Source organism: Excalfactoria chinensis, chromosome 4, assembly GCF_039878825.1.
Source record: "Excalfactoria chinensis isolate bCotChi1 chromosome 4, bCotChi1.hap2, whole genome shotgun sequence".
NCBI classification, from domain to species: Eukaryota; Metazoa; Chordata; class Aves; order Galliformes; family Phasianidae; genus Excalfactoria; species Excalfactoria chinensis.
In genome coordinates, this window is record NC_092828.1 from 85,314,671 (window position 1) to 85,331,332 (window position 16,662).

General features: G+C 54.9%; 2 protein-coding genes across 2 annotated transcripts; one reads left to right on the forward strand and one right to left on the reverse strand.

Moving 5' to 3' along the window:
- Window positions 1-352: 352 nt before the first annotated feature.
- On the forward strand, window positions 353-6,031 carry TSPAN6 (tetraspanin 6). Its single transcript, XM_072335282.1, has 8 exons — window positions 353-521; window positions 633-821; window positions 909-983; window positions 1,538-1,636; window positions 2,103-2,258; window positions 2,874-2,957; window positions 4,777-4,876; window positions 5,259-6,031. Exons 1-7 carry the CDS (start codon window positions 435-437, stop codon window positions 4,843-4,845), a joined length of 759 nt encoding a protein of 252 aa, XP_072191383.1. The 5' UTR covers window positions 353-434; the 3' UTR covers window positions 4,846-4,876; window positions 5,259-6,031.
- Window positions 6,032-8,283: 2,252 nt separating this feature from the next.
- On the reverse strand, window positions 8,284-15,813 carry TNMD (tenomodulin). The gene is made up of 7 exons (XM_072336104.1): window positions 15,641-15,813; window positions 15,413-15,547; window positions 12,669-12,809; window positions 11,675-11,776; window positions 9,708-9,861; window positions 8,708-8,877; window positions 8,284-8,632 (listed from the first exon to the last, which is right to left on the reverse strand). Exons 1-7 carry the CDS (start codon window positions 15,686-15,688, stop codon window positions 8,423-8,425), a joined length of 960 nt encoding a protein of 319 aa, XP_072192205.1. The 5' UTR covers window positions 15,689-15,813; the 3' UTR covers window positions 8,284-8,422.
- Between the last annotated feature and the right edge of the window lie 849 nt (window positions 15,814-16,662).

The following is a 16,662-nucleotide window of genomic DNA, read 5'->3' on the forward strand; positions in this document are numbered from 1 at the left end:
GCGAGAAGACGGAGCAAAGCCCACCCTGTACAGCCCAGCAGGGCACGGGGAGGGCTCCCGCCGTGGGCGCTCACCCAGCGGGGATGCTTCTGCCCCCCACCGTGCCCCATAGGGTGCTGCAGCCCTACAGCCCTGCTGCTGCCCTACAGCCCCGCTGCTGCCCTACAGCCCCGCTGCTGCCCTACAGCCCCCGGCCCGCCCGTGGGATGGAGCAGGGGGGCGAGGACGTGGCGCAGCCGTGCGCCCCGCGGGGACGCGAAGCGCCGCACCGCAGAGCCTTCGGGCACGCTCGGCTGTTTCCGTGACCATTCGGAACACTTCGGGAGTCTTCGGCAGTGCCCGGCGGCGCGGGGCGGGACGGGGCCTCCCCGACGGGGCGGTGCTCGGCTCGGCTCGGCGGAGCTCGGCAGAACGCGGCTCGGCCCGGCCCGGTCATGGCGTCCCCGTCGCGGCGGCTGCAGACGAAGCCGGTGATCACCTGCCTGAAGAGCGTCCTCCTCACCTACACCTTCGTCTTCTGGGTGAGCGCCGGGCCGAACCCGCGACTCCTCGCCCTGCCCGAGCCCCGCGGGCACGTCGCGGCCGCGCTGCCCTGTCGCGACACGGCGACATGCCCCCTCTCTCTCTCGCAGGTGTCGGGCATCGTGCTGCTGGCCGTGGGCGTGTGGGGCACGGTGAGCCTGGCCGTCTACTTCTCCCTGCTGGACGAGAAAGCCACCAACGTGCCCTTCGTCCTGGTGGGTGCCGGCGTCGTCGTGGTGCTGCTGGGCACCTTCGGCTGCTTTGCCACCTGCCGCGGCAGCACGTGGATGCTGAAGCTGGTAGGTGCTCTCCGGGGGGGGGGGGTTTGTGGGGAGAGGTTCCCGTTGGGGCACCCGACCCATCTTGCCCTCCTCTATTGCCCGCAGTACGCCATGCTGCTGTCCCTCATCTTCCTCATCGTGCTGGTGGCTGCCGTTGTTGGGTTTGTTTTCAGGCACGAGGTGAGTGTGCCCCTCACTAACGTCTAGCAATGCTGGGCCCTGTGGCTGTGGATTGGATCCCTGTGGGCTGGGACCCACTTAGAAGGTTGGAGGTGCTGCTGGAGCAGCATTAGGGCGGCTCAAAGAGGCCAGAGGAGCAGCCCGGTCCTGGTTAAGGACACATAAAGGCTCAGTTTGCTGGGGACAAGAGTTGTGTGTGCAGGGAGCTGCCCCTCTGACCAACCAGTGTGACTCCGGGACTCCCTGCCTGCCACTGATATATCCTCTGAAACCCATATATAAATGTTCTTTCTGTTTTCTGTAAGCTAACTGGGGGAGCTGGCAAGGTGTAGGGCTGTGTTACTGCACGCACGCTCTAGGCACCACACAGACACCTCCTGCCTTGTAATAGTGTGTATAATTGGCTGGGTCAGCGGGGAATGCCTGCAGGCCATGACCATGTCATTCCTGCCATCACCAAGTGGTGACTAATGTGGGGCTGAGGTCCTAAAGCGTGCACGGGGACGGCACCGCAATGTCCTCCTCACACGGCTGCCGAGACGTCTGTCTTGCAGATCAAGACAAACTTTGAGAGCAACCTCAATCTGGCCTTGAAGAACTACAACGGGACAGCGGATCGGCACAGCGAGGCGGTCGACACCATCCAGAAAACTGTGAGTGCCCCTCTCTGCCTCGTTGGATCGTGGATAGGGGCATCCAGGTGCATCTGCCTGGCCCCTGGGTGTTCCTAGCTGGGTGTTCCCCTCCATCACTGCATTTGGTGTCCTCTTGCACAACAGGATGGTAAGGGGATGTCATGGTTTTGCCCTCAGAGCCCTCCTGCTGCTGCCATGCGGGAAGGACAAGCAGCCACACATGGGAAGCATCTGGTCCAAGTTAGGGCTGATGAGGAGGGTCTCTGGGGTTATGTCTGGAGCACAGGCAGCCTGTTGCTGCGTTTAGGGCATCCCGGTGAGGATCATAAGACTGCTAGGTTGGGGAGGTGCTGAGTAGGAGTCGGAGACCTTCCTAGATGGGTGCTGGGATATGGAGTGGTGAGGGCCCAGGAGCTGCTGCAGGAATGCCTGTAAGGCTGGGATACTGGCATCCTGATGTGACCGTTCTTGCTTCTCCTGCCAGCTGCACTGCTGCGGGGTACAGAACTACTCAGACTGGGAGAAGACCGAATATTTCACCCAGAAGGGAATCCCTCAAAGCTGCTGCAAGAGCCAGGATGGCTGCTCGGTGGAGGATCTGAGAGACCCAAGCAAAGCCAAGCAGAAAGTGTTTGTAGATGTAAGTGAAGCTCATAAAAATTCCCTGCAAGTTCTGGAGGTGGGGAAGGAAGAGCTGGTTGGATAAGAAGGGGTTTGGCCTTCACTTGAAAGGAGAATTTCTTCCTCAATGCACGCACCCTGTGGCTCAGGGATCCCTCTGGGGCGGGTACAGGGGGAGGATAGACAGGAGGGAGCCTTTCCTCCCACCTGCAGTCCCTCCTGGTCCTTCCCTGAAGGTCGGGGACCGGCCTGACCCCACTGTTTGCACCTGTGCCTTTCTGAGAGCAGGAGAATAAGGAGGGAATTTCCTGGTCAGGTTCATTCCGTAGCACTGACGTCTGTCAGCAGCTGTGCAAAGTCCTGCTTGTGTGGTGAGCACAGGTGACATCATGGTGCAGGGATCACTGGTGATGTGTGCAGGGGTGACACACGGGGTGCTCATCGGATGAGGCGCTTTGTTTATCCCAGTGCTCACATGAAGAGAAAGCCAAGGGCGGTGCTGCCTCTGATAACAAGAGTGACAGGCCCTGCAGGAGCTGGGGGTACTCTTTCTCTTGCACCAGGGTTCCACGGAGAGGCAGGTTTGTGATGGGGAAATCCCGGACCCACGTGCTTTACTTTTCCTCTCCTGCAGGGTTGTTTTTTCCTGGTAACATCAACGATGGAGTCAAAAATGAGTGTTGTGGCTGGCATTTCCTTTGGCATCGCATGCTTCCAGGTAAATTTCACTTGCTGCTGGGAACAGGAGCAGTGCAGAGGGAAGCCAGGTTCTCTCCAGAGGCATTCAGTTTCTGTGCAGTTTGTGTACAAAAGGCACAGCCTTTCTCAGCCAAAGAACAGCTCCTCTGCAGCTGATCTGTGTTTAACTTCACCGCTGTGCAACCTCTGGCCTCTTATACCCAAGGCTGCAGCACTAGCTCCGTCTCTCTGAGCCCAGGTTATTTGGGAAGAGCTCCTTTCTACAACAGACTTCAAGAAAAAACAAAGCAGCTGAACAGAGCCTGTATTGCTCTGTGTAAACTCCCTGCTTTTGCTGTTGGGAAGGGCCCAATTAATGCCCTTCCTTTTCCTACCTCATCTTGCCCCTTAACTACATTGGGCTCGCTTTGGTGCGGCTGGGTCCTTGGAGCACCTGTGTAGCATCCCCTGTGCTGGTAAATGATGAGAGGACCTCATGCCCCGCACACCATCACAACTTGTAATTGCTTCCTCCCCCTCCAGCTCCTCAGCCTCCAGTTTACTTTATCCTGTAGGACGCTTCCTGCATGGAGTTCGTGCAACAATGTGCGTAGTGTCCTGTAATCTGACAGGCTTTATCCCAGCAGGAAACGAGAGGCCTCTGCCCCTGAGTTCCTAGCTAAATTGGGCTTTGTGCGCAGTGAATGCCACGGTCTGGGCTTCCCAAGGAGCTGTGCACAATGGGGCCGAGCACTTAGGAAATCCAGATCTGATGTGTTGCGGCAGGGGCTGCAGGATGCATAGCTGGCCTTTATTTGCCTGGGTTTGGAAAACTTGCTCAACTCTGGATGCTGAGCAAGCTTGGCAGGCTTTCAGTTGGAAGAGAAGTGAGTTTGCTCTTTACGTGGTCCAGAAGCCACGGTGAGACCTTGGAGGCACAGGACCAGCAGGTAACAGCGCCAGTGTGGGGAGAGGAAGGTATACAGCCTCGCCAAGATCTGAGCATGTCACCCTGCCTGTCCTGTAATAAAAGCTGAACAATGTGGAGCAGGCAGGGCTATGGCTGCAGTCTGTGCTCCGAGGAGCCTTCAGCTGTGGCTGAGCGAGGCCAGGAGCTGGGGCTGATCTCCGTTCCCTCCCACGCTGATGTGAGCTGAGCTGTGCTCTGCATGGGGTGGCTGAGACGTGACTGACACGCAGACGGTGAGCTGCCTGCTTCCCCCAGCCCCAGCCCTGCAATTAGCTCGGCTAACGCTGGGCTGGGGAATTGGAGCCATTTCCTGGTTTTTATCACTCATTCAGCAAGTCTTTGCTGTGTTGTGCAGCCAGCAGGGACCAGTCATGTAAATGTGCCTCTAACTTGGCTTGTGTAGGTCAAACTCCTGCAGGATTCAGCTCTAAGTGTCTGTTTGGGGCTGGAAGGCCACGCTGTGATAACAGCGGCGTGTTCTGCATGTGTTGCTGATGTGAAACAGCAACCTTGATTCCCTGCTGCCCTTGCAGCCTGGAGAGGTGGTTGTTCTCTGGTGGTTGTGCAATTGGCTGTGATGCTCCTGAAATCTTAATGTATAACAATAGATGCTTCATAAAGCAGTATGGAAGAGGATGGCATGTGGAGCATCACTCACAAGGAGTTGTCTTGGTGGATACTTACCAGGACCTTCTCCTTCAGTCTCTCTCCCTTAGTCTAAAGTTGGGTGCAGCAGCCTGTGCTGTGGTTTGTAAATCCCACTGTCTTTGCATGTTATAAGACTGAGATGTGAGTGCCTGGTGTTACGGAGCAACTGGTCAGGTTTTCCCACTAGAACACCGTGTCTTGTTTTGAGCTGCCTCTAGTGTGTCTTTCCTCTTTTCTTCAGTTGGTTGGTATCATCCTTGCCTGCTGTCTGTCCCAGTACATCACAAACAACCAGTACGAGATGGTGTAGCCCCCCCCAGTGCACGGTGGCTTTGACTAAGGTACGTCTATCTGCTGACAGAAGCCATGGCTTTGCTACGCTGGGCTTTCAGGGTTGTTTGCATCTCCTAAACCACAGTGTGGGTGATGTGTGTACTCAGTGGTGATGGAGGGGGTGGAAGTGAGGGGAAATTATTTCATCTTTATCAAAAACAGAGCATGCAGATCCCCCGTGGTCCTGCTGCTGCTGCCTGCGATGCTATTGCATTAACCTTGGGCCTCCCCCCCCGGGCAGTCTGTGTCTGTTGCCACCGCCTCCTGCAGCGTGCTGCTGAGCCATGCAGGAGGGCGTCTGCTAAGCCCTGTCTGCTGCATCCTCCTCCACGGTGTATAACTCTGGACCTCTAAATGCCGTGTTTGTTAATGCTGTCTTCTGAATGGCAGGCGTTCCTCCTGCTCGCTGCGTGGGGAAGACCACACCACCTCCAGTTTTCCTCCGGACGCTGCTTCACGAAGTCTTGCTTTGAATTGACTGATCCTCTCCTCAGATAGCTCATCGAAACGAGTGCAACAGCTGTTCTGCTGCGCTCGGGGACTTGTCCTAACACTACTCTACTGTACCGCTGAGTGGGATAATTAGTGTAGCTGAGGTGGTTGCAGTAGCTGCACTCCTGCGGGTGCCGGGCTCTTCTCTCAGCTGTGCCGGAGCAGCCGCTGCCACCATTCATTGCAGCCCTTGCTGGCTGCCCTGCTCCTGGGCAGGAGCTGTTCTCACTAAGTGCCTCCCTCGGGAAAGCTGTGCTTTCTCTCATCTCCAACCTCTGTTCTCTGCCCTTTTGCATCCCCTCTCTGTTCAGCCTCAATTGCTGGCCACGTTTCTTCTTCAGATGGGGTTGTTGTCCCATTCAAGCAGTGCCTGCTTGCTGAAGCTTTTTGCTCAGCGAGGTCTCGGCTAGTTGCCAAGCTCTCATCGTCATGCTGGATTTTATATACTTTTTTATAGCTGTACTTTTTAAAGTACGGGCTGTAGCCATTCTTTGTAAGCTGTAGCAGGGTTTGGTGGTGTAGATCCTGGTGCCTTTACCTTGGTGTAGGTGTCCTTGCACCGATTCAGCTGTGACTCGATCGTCAGTATTACATGCTGCTTTAACTCGTTTTGTGTATTGAGTAGAACTCTTTTGTCTTGAGACACAATAAATATTAAGATATTTTACTCTACGCCCTGGCTTTTCTATTAATCCCCTGGAAATTCTTCTCAAGTCCTTGCAAACAGCAGCAGCAACCCAGCTGCAAGGTAATGTGCTGACCCCGGGCCAGCTGGTGACCGCTGGGCCTCTGCAGCTCATGTTTCTCAAATACTCACCGGTGCCCTCGTGCTTACAAATAACTTCTGTAATTGAATTTTCTTCATCAAAAGCGTTGTGCAACTCTGCTGAAACAATAGGCCTGGAGCATCTCAGCCCAGGAACTGCTGGAGGAATGCAGAGGCCGGAGTTCAGCCCTGATGCAAAACGTGTCCATCCTGTGCTCAGAGCCACAGGAGATGTGGGTGGGAGCTTTGTGCGTGCTCAGAGCTGCTCTGGTGCTCTCTCAGTGCTGGGCACTGACGTGCTGAGTGTGGTGGTTTCAGGTGGTACAGGAAAGCTCTCCTTGGAAGTGGGAATGTTTTCAGGTCATGGTCACCAACGTTGTGAGGGCTGTGGGGTGGCGGAGTGAAGCTGTGGGTGTGAGTGGCAGCCTTATGTCATCATGCCCAGCACCGTGTGGGATGGGGACAGGGCAGGCGGGGGGCAGCTTCACTGCTGGTGGGGGAGGCTGGAGGGAAACAGCCTGAAGTGCTGGTGTCTCTTTTGACCTCGCTGAATAAATCAAACTGGTGTCAGCCCCTGGCTGGCCATTGAGAGCCTCGTGGGTTTGGAAGGCAAGGCAGCGTGCGTCAGAGCATGGGAGCAGCTGCAGAGAGAGTGCAAGAGTGCAACTGATGGAGGGAGAGCAAACAGCAACACGTGAGAAGCAGGGCTGTGTTTGAATACACCTTTCTTCTCGGTAATGCCATGCAAAAGCAGGGAGACACAGATTGATTCCCGTCTGACTGGCTTTGGTGCCAGGCTGGACAGAGCTGCCTTTACCCTGCTGGCTTTTTACCTGTCTGGCTGTGCACGCAGGCATGGGCTTGCATGCAGAACACCGCTGTGCTGGTGCAGGTGGCTGTGGAAATGTCTCTGATAGAGACATCCCTGCTTGGGGGGGGGGACTCAGCAGTAACTCCCGGCTGTCCCCAGGGCTTCCTGCCGTCCCCAGGGATGGCTGTGCAGGGAGCCCTGCCGCACCCTCTGCACGCACGGCTGAGCAGCAGCACGTGTCCGTGCCACACACTTCTCCCATCAGCATCCCGCAGGGAGCTCGCTGCCCTGCCCCGTGCCGGGGACAGCTGCCGATGAGCAGCGCTGGTTCCCTGGGTGACACGGGGAGGGCTTTGGCCGGTGACGCCTGAGGGGCGTCAGAGCCGCTCGGCAGCGTTGGGCTCCCAGGAGAGCTGAAGTCTCGGGATGTGGCTCGAACAGAGGGGCTGTGAGCCCATGGATCGCTGCGGGGGATGCACGGGGCCAGCCCGTGGGTCAGCTCCGTGCTTTGAGAGCCTTTGAAATCCTCAGGCATGTTTTGGCTGAAAAAGAGAGGGGCTTTGGGGAGCTGAACCGCCCAAGGACCTGAGGATGTTTTCCTGTTATTTGTCGAAGCCTAATCGCCGCTTTGCTGACGCGGGGAGGGAAGGAAACGTTCACTCCTGAGCTGGGTGTTTGTCTGGGGCTGGCTAAGCGGCAGGCTGCTGGCCAGGCCCTGCCAGGAGCTGAAGGTGGGGATGGGGACAGGATGCCTGCAGGGACACAGCGCTGGGGACACACTGCACGTGGGGATGCGGAGCCTGAGGGGCTGCAGCAGCGGCTGCGATGAGTGCTCAGCACCTGCTGCTTGCTGATGTGCATCCTGCTTTGCTGGAACAGCTGCTTTTTGTGGGTGAAATCAAAAGAGAAAATGTGAGATTTTGGCTGTGAAAGCTGAGTGTCCTCCTCAGCGTGGCAGCAGTTTGAAGACTGTTTTTTATCTCCTGCATTGCAGGCTTTGCTTGTTTCTTGGCTGGGGGACAGCTAATGGCGCTCAGGGCCATTTGCACCTCAATTTCCTCCAGCATGGGTTGCCCATTTCTCTGCTGGCTCCTGCTTGGGCTCTGCGTGCAGGGAGCCCTGTCACCCTGCAACACGCAAAGGGCACCGAAGCTGAGGGGTGCTGTGTGTTGTTAACAAGTGCTGGCTCTGCCGTGAGCACACTGGGGACCCCAGCACGTTCCCAGCAAGACGCCTCCCAGCCACCTGAGTTATGGCTGCTCACAAGGAGGCAGCCGAGCAATTAGATCACTCCTCAGACCCATTAAGCAGCACAGGCTGAGATGAAACGACTTTCCATTTTCTTTGCAATCGCTCATATAGGACATTTATTGCTTGCCTCTCACCGCTCAGTGGGACAATGATGCCAGCCTGGCCTCAGAGCCACCCTCGAGGTCCCGCAGCCTGCAGGCCTCTACCTGGGGGCTCAGTGGGTCCACGTGGGGCTTACACTCGGCCCAGCATGCGTGCGATCCACCAGTTGCAGGGCATGATGATGCGGCAGATGACCCTGCCGCCCTGGTAGCAGTAAGGGTAGGGGTAGTAGCCCAGCAGCGGCTCGCAGACCCGCCGGCAGTAGCGGTTGGCGCGGCGGCACTGTGCGCAGCAGTAGCCCCGCTCGTCCCACAGTGGGTGGAACTCCAGCCCGTTCTCTGTCTGTGGGAGAGAGTCAAGTTGTCAGCGCAGACTGGATGCTGCTGGGCACCCCAGCACGTGCCTCCCCGCACTCACATAGTCATTGACAGGCAGGTCCTCTTCTGTCAGCTGCCGTGCCCGGCGTTTGGGTCCTGGCAGGGCAGCCTCCGTTCCACGCTCGCTGCCCCCATCCGGCCAGCTCTGCTCATCCATGAGCAGCCCGGTGTCATCTTCTTCTGTTCCTTCCAGGCCAGCCAGCTCCGGAGCTGTGGGAAGAACCCATGTTTATAAAGTCCCAGCTCGGACCCTGCGAGGCAACATCGTGTGGGGCACTTTCAACCCTTCTACAGTATCTGCTGGTTGTTTGGAAGGATGGAGTCATTACATTCAGGGAAGACCTCTAAGATCATCCAGTCCATCCCCACCGTGCCCATAGCCACATCCCTCAGTGTCACACCCCTGTGGTTCTGGAACACCTCTAGTGACCCCAACGCTCCCTGGGCAGCTGTGCCACTGCATCACTGCCCTTTCCAAGAAGAAATCTCTCCTAACATCCAACCTGATGCCTCCGCAGCTACTGAGGAGGGAGGTGTCTTGGTTGAGGTTTTAAACAAGCTCATTCTGATAGAAATGTGTTACAGAGAGTGGGTAATTATACCAGTGGATCTCAGAGGCCACAACCTCTGAGAGGATCGTGTGGCGAGCAGCTGGAGGTGGCAGCCCTGTTGTGTGATTGAGAGGCGGATGGCTGCTCCTGCTCTGATGTTCATGTGGTGATGAGAATTTAGGCGTCCCAGTTTCCAGCAGTGCTGGCTTCCTCGCAGGTACAAAGGGGTTTTCTGCCTTGTTATGAGGGGGGAGGTCACTTTACAAAAGGCAGAACGGTGGGGAGCTGAACACTTCACAGAGGGAACTGTCGGCCCATGCAATTACATTGGCCATATTCCCTCTTGGTTGTGACAAGCACTGGGCTCATGTCTGAGACTTGCAGCAGGGCAGCGGGAGTGGGATAGTGGTGGAGGGGACAGGGGAGGTGGCAGGGCTGCTCCCAGCGGTCACCCTGCAGGTGTGTGGGGGAGGAGATGGCTCCTTGTACCTGCTATCGGCGTTGGGTGGATCCAGTAGATGGTCACGTTTCTACAGATGTTAAAAATCTTGGAGCTCTTCAGGAAATCCTTGTTCTGAATGGGTTTCTCGCCAGGCACCCAGACCATGGACTGCTCAAAGTAGGTGGTGGTGATTTCTTCACCCTGAAGAAGAGTCAGATTTGAGAGCGGCGTGGTGATGGACCCTCACCCCAGCTCGGCACCCCTCCTTACCTCAGTGCACATCTCCACTCCAGGCACCTACATCTGTCTGCATCAGAGTCTGGATTGGGGTCTCAGCAGGTGCACGCCTGACCGGCAGCACCCTGCTCTCCCTTTCCTCCCTCCACTGTGCTCCAGAAGCTTTCTCCTTTGCGGTCCCCACCATCTGGATCAGCCTTCTGGAGCTCCCCAGCTCGTTTAAAACCAAAGATTAAAACATCTCCTCCCCGCTTTGCTCTTACTACTTCATTTCTCTCTCCTTCTGCTCCCGATTTTGTGATCGAACGCTTTAATTTATTCCTCGCAGAAATTCTTTGCGCGGCCGTATTCTGTAATTTATACCACATGTCTCTGCCATTGCATTATTCCATGGTGCGTTTTGGCAGGCACTTAGGGAGGAGATATATAAAGATTATTGGATGGGTCTGTGCTGTGCTGTCTGCCAAGGCGGCGCGGTGGATGGTGCCGGTGGTGGCCCATAGAACAAGCTGGCAAATGGCTTTTTTTCTCTCCAGAAGGTGTCTGGAGCTGCGTTTTTCTTTTATAGAATTTTCCCATATGGCTTCACGAAGTCTCACTCGAGAGCCAGCAACACCTGACCGATTTTGAGTTGTTTGCAGCATTTTGCTAAGTGCCGTCCCATTGGGAAGGCGGCCTGGCACTACTGGGGCTCCAGGAGGGATTTTCCCCAGTTCATATGGGGTTTTCTTTTGCCTCCTTTTGTGCTTCCCATTCCAAAGTACAGAGAACCAGGGGAGGGAAGAGAGCAGAGATTGCTGCTGAAGGCACCGACTGTGTGTTTCCCAAGGCAGCCAGGCTCCCCGCAAGAAATGGTAGATCTTAAATCTACATTTATCTCCCTGGGTTTCACATTGCAGCTCTCTACCTGGGGCAATGTTCTGCTAAAGACTGAAAAGTCGTATCCGTTTTACGGTGGTAGCAGCAAAGATCTATTAGTTTCTTATGGCATAATCAAAGAATCTGTGTCTCAGAATTTGGGTCATGATTCAGGGAAATGTTTCTGCCCACGCTTTATTCCAACCGCATGTTCTGATGGCACTTCATCTGCCACGGCTTCTGGGAAGGGGGGATTGAACTGACCCTCATCCTGCAAGTGGGCAGGCTTGGGGATGGGGCACGCCTGCTGACCTCACAGAGCCGGCACGTCCCTCTCTAGAGCAGAGCTCATCTGTGAAGGTAGCACTATTTCCACGCTGCACACCAGGCGTGCACCACAGCAAGATGTGGTGGGTGATATGTAAAGGCACATCTGCAAAAGGGCGGCTCGTGGAGGCCGGGGCCACGCCGGCACACCATTTCTTTGTGCAGGATCCCTTGGTGGCACTGCTTGGCCAGGCTGCATGCAAGTGGCAGAGCGCCTTCCCAAATCGCATTTTGTAAACGCGGCTGCTCTTTTAAATTCATTACTTCTGCCTCATTCTGCTGGAGAGCAGGAGGCTCGGTTCTCGGAGAAAGCAATTTGATTGACTTTTTGGTGTTTGCTAATCCTGAGCTGCCTTGCGACCTTTCGACTACAACAGGATTATTGTTCTTGATCTGCGGTATTGTGCTGAGAGGTTTTTGTCCGTCGGCTGCCTAATCCCATCTTTTTCGACTTGTTGTTTTCAGAAGCAATCCTCCGCAGTAAGATCATTTCATGGAGCAATCACGACTCCTTATTTCTCTATCGCAGCCTGGTGCAGCGGGGCTGCAGTGGGAGCTCTGGGTAGATTTGGGTGCTGCTTTACCCACCTACCTCCAGCTCAGGGATCTTGGCCTCCGTGGTCTCAGGTATGACTTTGGTCTGAGTTTTGATGAAGCACTTTTGAAGTCCCACAAAGAAGATGCCGGTTATTCCCTACAGCATGAAAACAAAGAGCAAGAAAGCAGTCACGGCGTAGCAGGATAAATAACAGCATCCTACGGGGAGTGCAGCTGGATCAGAGCTTAGTCATATTTTTCCTGTTGATGTTTTTGTGCAAACCCTGCTCAGCAGCAGCGCGAAGATGAACTAACAGGTTCTCCTAAGGGATGTTGCATTTTATGGTTTGGGAGAATCGGGCTTTTCACAAATATTTTAAGGCAGGTAGTCATAAAATTCCACTTTGCTCCCCTTTTCCTTGTAACTATCACGAGCTCTAGTTACCATAAATAAAAGTATGCAGAAGAGTATTTGACCGTTATGGTTATATGAACATTCAGCCCACAGTTCCTGCTGGGCTATTAGCTGAACATTTTGCCATATGTCACCGCACAAGGTATTTCCCTACAAATTTTAATTAGGTTTCAGAGAGAGCCTACAACATTGTCACAAGGTTTTAATGCTCTCCAGACAGACAAATGTACTGGGTTCGGGTAGATTTATGATGATTGCATTCCTTTGCAGGGGTAAATCCAATAACTAGGTCTCGCTTTTAAAATGTGTTTTGCTGGAGCTGAACCTTGCCACTATTAAAGCTTACGTAGGCACACATCTCCTCTCCTTTGAGCGTACTCCCAGGTGGTCTGCACATGGGGATTGCTCTCTCTGATGCAGAACAAAACCATCCTGGAGCTTGCTCCGGCAACACCGCAGCATCCTAAGGGATCCTCTTGTTCCTGTCGCAGCTGGACTGGGAAGCACGTGTTGCCCTTTAAGCACCTGCTGGGTCCCATCCCACTGGGGTGCCAGGGTACTCCCATAGAGCGTTCCCACAGCTCCCAGCAAGGAGATGGGGTCTGGGCTCCCCACACAAACCCTGCTCACTCACATTCTTGAAGTCATGGATCTCCAGGATCTCCTCACTGCCATTCCCACTCCTGAAGGTCTCCGTCCTGGTCAGTGGGTCAATCTCCATCACAATTTTCTTCTTCTCGCCGTGGCTGAAGAAGGTGTGCTCCATGTCATAGACCTGAAAGGGACAGAACCACACTGGCTGAACCCCCGCTGCCTTTCTAGTCTTTCTTGTACCCCTGCAAGGAGATGCAGGAGGGGAAGGATGGAGGCACGTGCTTGGCTATGGGATAATGGAGAACCTGAATGGGAACAGGTGAACGTGGGGCTAGAAGGTGCTCATCCCACACCCATTTGTGATAGAATGATAGAATCATTAAGTTTGGAAAAGACCACAAAGATCATGCAGTCCAACCGTCAATCCATCACCAGCATGCCCACTAAACCACATCACTCTGTGCCACATCTCCATGGTTCTGGAACACCTCCAGGGACGGTGACCCCACCACGTCCCTGGGCAGCCAATACCTCACCACTCTTTCTGAGAAGCATTTTTTCCTAACATCCTATATTTATGTTCCAGACTGGGCTAAAGCCCTGACTAAGGGACTTTGCCATCCCCCATCCCCAGCTCGCTGGCTCCATCTCTGTGCCTTCTGCTTTCCCAGAGAAGTGCCTCCTCCTGCCTTGAGGAGGCTGGGGATCGCCTGCAGATCAAAGCCCTCCTTGCGGGCTTCTGAAGAGCTGCTGAGGAGCTGCAGGGTGTCACAGCCTGCTCCCTGGTGTGCTCATCCCCGCAGGGAGCCGGGGGAGCAGACCTCTCCTCCCCGCACAGCAAGCCTGGCAGCCCTCCTGGCTCTGCGGACGCCAGGCCCTTAAAGGATGAGTAGTGGCAGATGCTGTTTGAAGCACAGAAGTGATCCTGCTGGCACAGCGAGAGCTGAGCAGAGTCTCTTTTCCCCAGTCAAATAGCAGCGTGCAGAAGCAAAGGGCTTGTGCAAAACCCTTCTCAGGATTTTCCGGGTCACCATCCCCCATTTTGCTACTGCAGGAGGATGTTGTGGTGCTGGAGCTGGCTGAGCAGCGCAGTAACCACGGGGTACCTTTGCCCCTGGTAAAAATGTGAAGAGTGATGTGCTCCTTGGCAGTCGCCGGCATCTCCTGTTAGTCAGCAGGAGGCTTTTATAAAGATATATATATATGTCAATAGACTTTATGGTATGGAAAAAGTAGTGCAGAGCCTAAGTTGGCTGGAAGGCTGCCTGCTCTGATTGACAGCGTGTGCACAGGGCCATAAATCAGCTATAGGAGGGTACGAGCCTCAGTGGTACCTCACTCTCAAGTTCCTCTCCATTTACAAAGACTTATTCATGCCAGCGCTGTGGCCAAATAACCCATTTGGGCTTGGCTTGTCCTGTGCTGCTCAGAGAGATGTTTTATAGGGCTAAAAATGATTCTTGCTTGTGAAATATGTCCCCATGTGTGTCCATGGTGAGCCCCTCGCTGATGGTTCCTGCCTGTGCTGGTGGTGCTGGGGCGATGCTGCCATGCTGTGGGCACCAGGGCTGATGCAGAAGGGCTTTCAGTGCTGACATCCTCCAGGTTCTCCCAAGCTGCTGATGGGGCTGTGAGAGCACACGGATGGCGTTTCGATGCTGGGAGCAGGACTTTCCACAGCGTCTCTTTCCTTGCCAAGACAGCACAGGAGAAGCACCGGCATCACTTTTCTTAGTCATTCTTATGTCACTGCACTGACATAAATGATTTGAAATGACTTTAAAAGGGTGAATGCCCACACGTGAGCTCTGGGTGGTCTCTCCCTTTGGTCTCTTTCTACCAGCAGCCCCATCTCCGCTTGTTTTAGCCTCATTGCCTTTGGCCAACGCTGGGATTTTCCTGTACCTGACCCCTTGCCATTCCCTTGATGTCCGAACTGAGTCAAAGCCCATCCCAGGGTCAGCACCACCCTGCTGGCTCACACCGTGCTTCTCGAGGAACAGTGGAGACTTTATAAACGTCTTGGCAAGAGCCCGGCCTCACATATGGCTTTTATTGCTTCTATTTGCGGTATTTATTTCTATGTGCTGATAAGAAGACAAAGCTGCCGCTGGCGCCTGAGGGTCCGCGGGTTGGTGAGGAGCGAGGGAAGCTCACTGTAGGAAGGGGGATGTGCACAGGAAATTTGGAGCTGTCAGGAGTAGGGAATGAAACCCCAGCACGGTGCACCCAGGGCCTCCCAGCTGAGCAATGTGCATAGAGGGAACGGGGAACAGAGGAGCTCAATCCAGTTAGCAGGAGCTCCCTCTCCAAAAGCTAATCCGTCTCACCATCCCCTCACATTGCAGACACATTAAAGTAAGAAATACAATCCATGACAATCAATCACCACTGCGTCCTGGCTTTCTCTCCTCTTTATGCGGTGGCATAATGACTTTTCCACCGGTTTCTGGCAAGATAATTGAAATGAAATGGAAAATATTTTCTTACTTGTCATAAAATTTGCTGCCCGTGAAAGAGAGTAACTTTAACTCTTCGTGGTGCAGCTCCGTACCCTTTAATTGTCAGTTAGGAGAGGAATGTGGTGACAGAGAAAAAAGCCAGCCCGTATAAAGTAAAAGCTAGTTATGAATAATACAAGGCTTTGTAAAAGCCCCCGCAAATCCCTGTGGTGTAAGCAAATGCATTTCGCAAACTTGCCTGGATTTCAGGGTGCATTTCGATTTAAGCGAGGAGGTTGGGGAGCTCAGTGCCCCGAAACGCTGCCCCATGGGCTGCACTTACTTGTCTGGGTGCTGGGTTCCACAGGTGTTTGACACCAAAGAGCACGAGGATGAGAGCAATGAGCAGCACGCTGAAGAGCAGCCCGCAAACCCTGTACCTGGTGCAGGTCTTCTTTCGGGTCTTGGATGCTTCTGCCTAGATAAGCACAAAAGGACAATACCCGGAGTTCTGCCATCGCTCCCGGCGGGACGAGGACACGAGCGCACCGGATGCACACCGCAAACTCACGTCCAGAAAGCGGCAGCCCTCGGGGCCGTGCTGCGACGTCCCTCCCATGATCTCGGTGCTGGCTGCTCCCTGTGCGCGAGGACGAGCGCTCGAGGTGGAGTTACGCAGCCTCTGGGCTGCACAAGCAGTAAGGCTGGCTTCCTGCGGCTCCGATGACGGCTGCAGCCAGCTTTTCCCGCAGCCCGCCTGCCCCGGGGCTGGGACAGGAACACGGCTGGGCCAGAGGGGACGTCGGCAGCTCGCAGGCTGCGGGTGATTCCCATGTGTTTGGAGACGAGCCCACGCTCACCTCCACTGCACGGTGCCCATCGGGCCTCTTATGAAGTGCCAGCTAAGGGCTCCGGGGCTTGTCCTTCAAGAGCTGCCCCTGCTCCCTGCTTTTCCCCCTGCAATCCAACCCTGGATGTGCCCAGGCTGTGCAAAGGCTCCCCGGGCTCCTGGGGCGGTGGGGATATGGATATGGGCACAGCAGCAGTGCAGGTGTGCCCAGGCATCCGTGCGTGTGCGAGTTTCTGCACACACATCCACGTGTACGCATTTGCATTTGTGTGCACCGACCTGCGTGTGCATGCAGATGTGTGCACATCCTGCCAGCACCGCAGGAACCCGAGCTCTCCCTGCGGAGGGCCCTGGCACCCCGCACTCACTTTGTGCAGCTCCTGCATCACCCTGCAGTTCAGCCCAGCCTGGAATTTCCTGACTAAATGTTTTTTTGTACTTAAGAACAATTTCCATTTGTGGAAATCATCCCATCTCTTCGTGGAAATGAACCCATTTTGAGGAAGGCTTTCAGGATCGCTGTGCAAAGTCTCTGCTCTGAGCAGGACAGCGGCTCCCTGGTGCGGAGGAGCTGGCACACTCCCTTTTCCCAAGCTGTCTGTGCTAATAAAAACCCCAAGTGCGGGGATGCGCTAATTAAAACTGCATTGAAAGGAAGAAAAGCCACGTTGAAAACCCATGGCGGCTTTTGCTCTGCTGAGAAGCAGAGGAAGAAATGGCAGCGCTGGTGATGCCAGGACCGC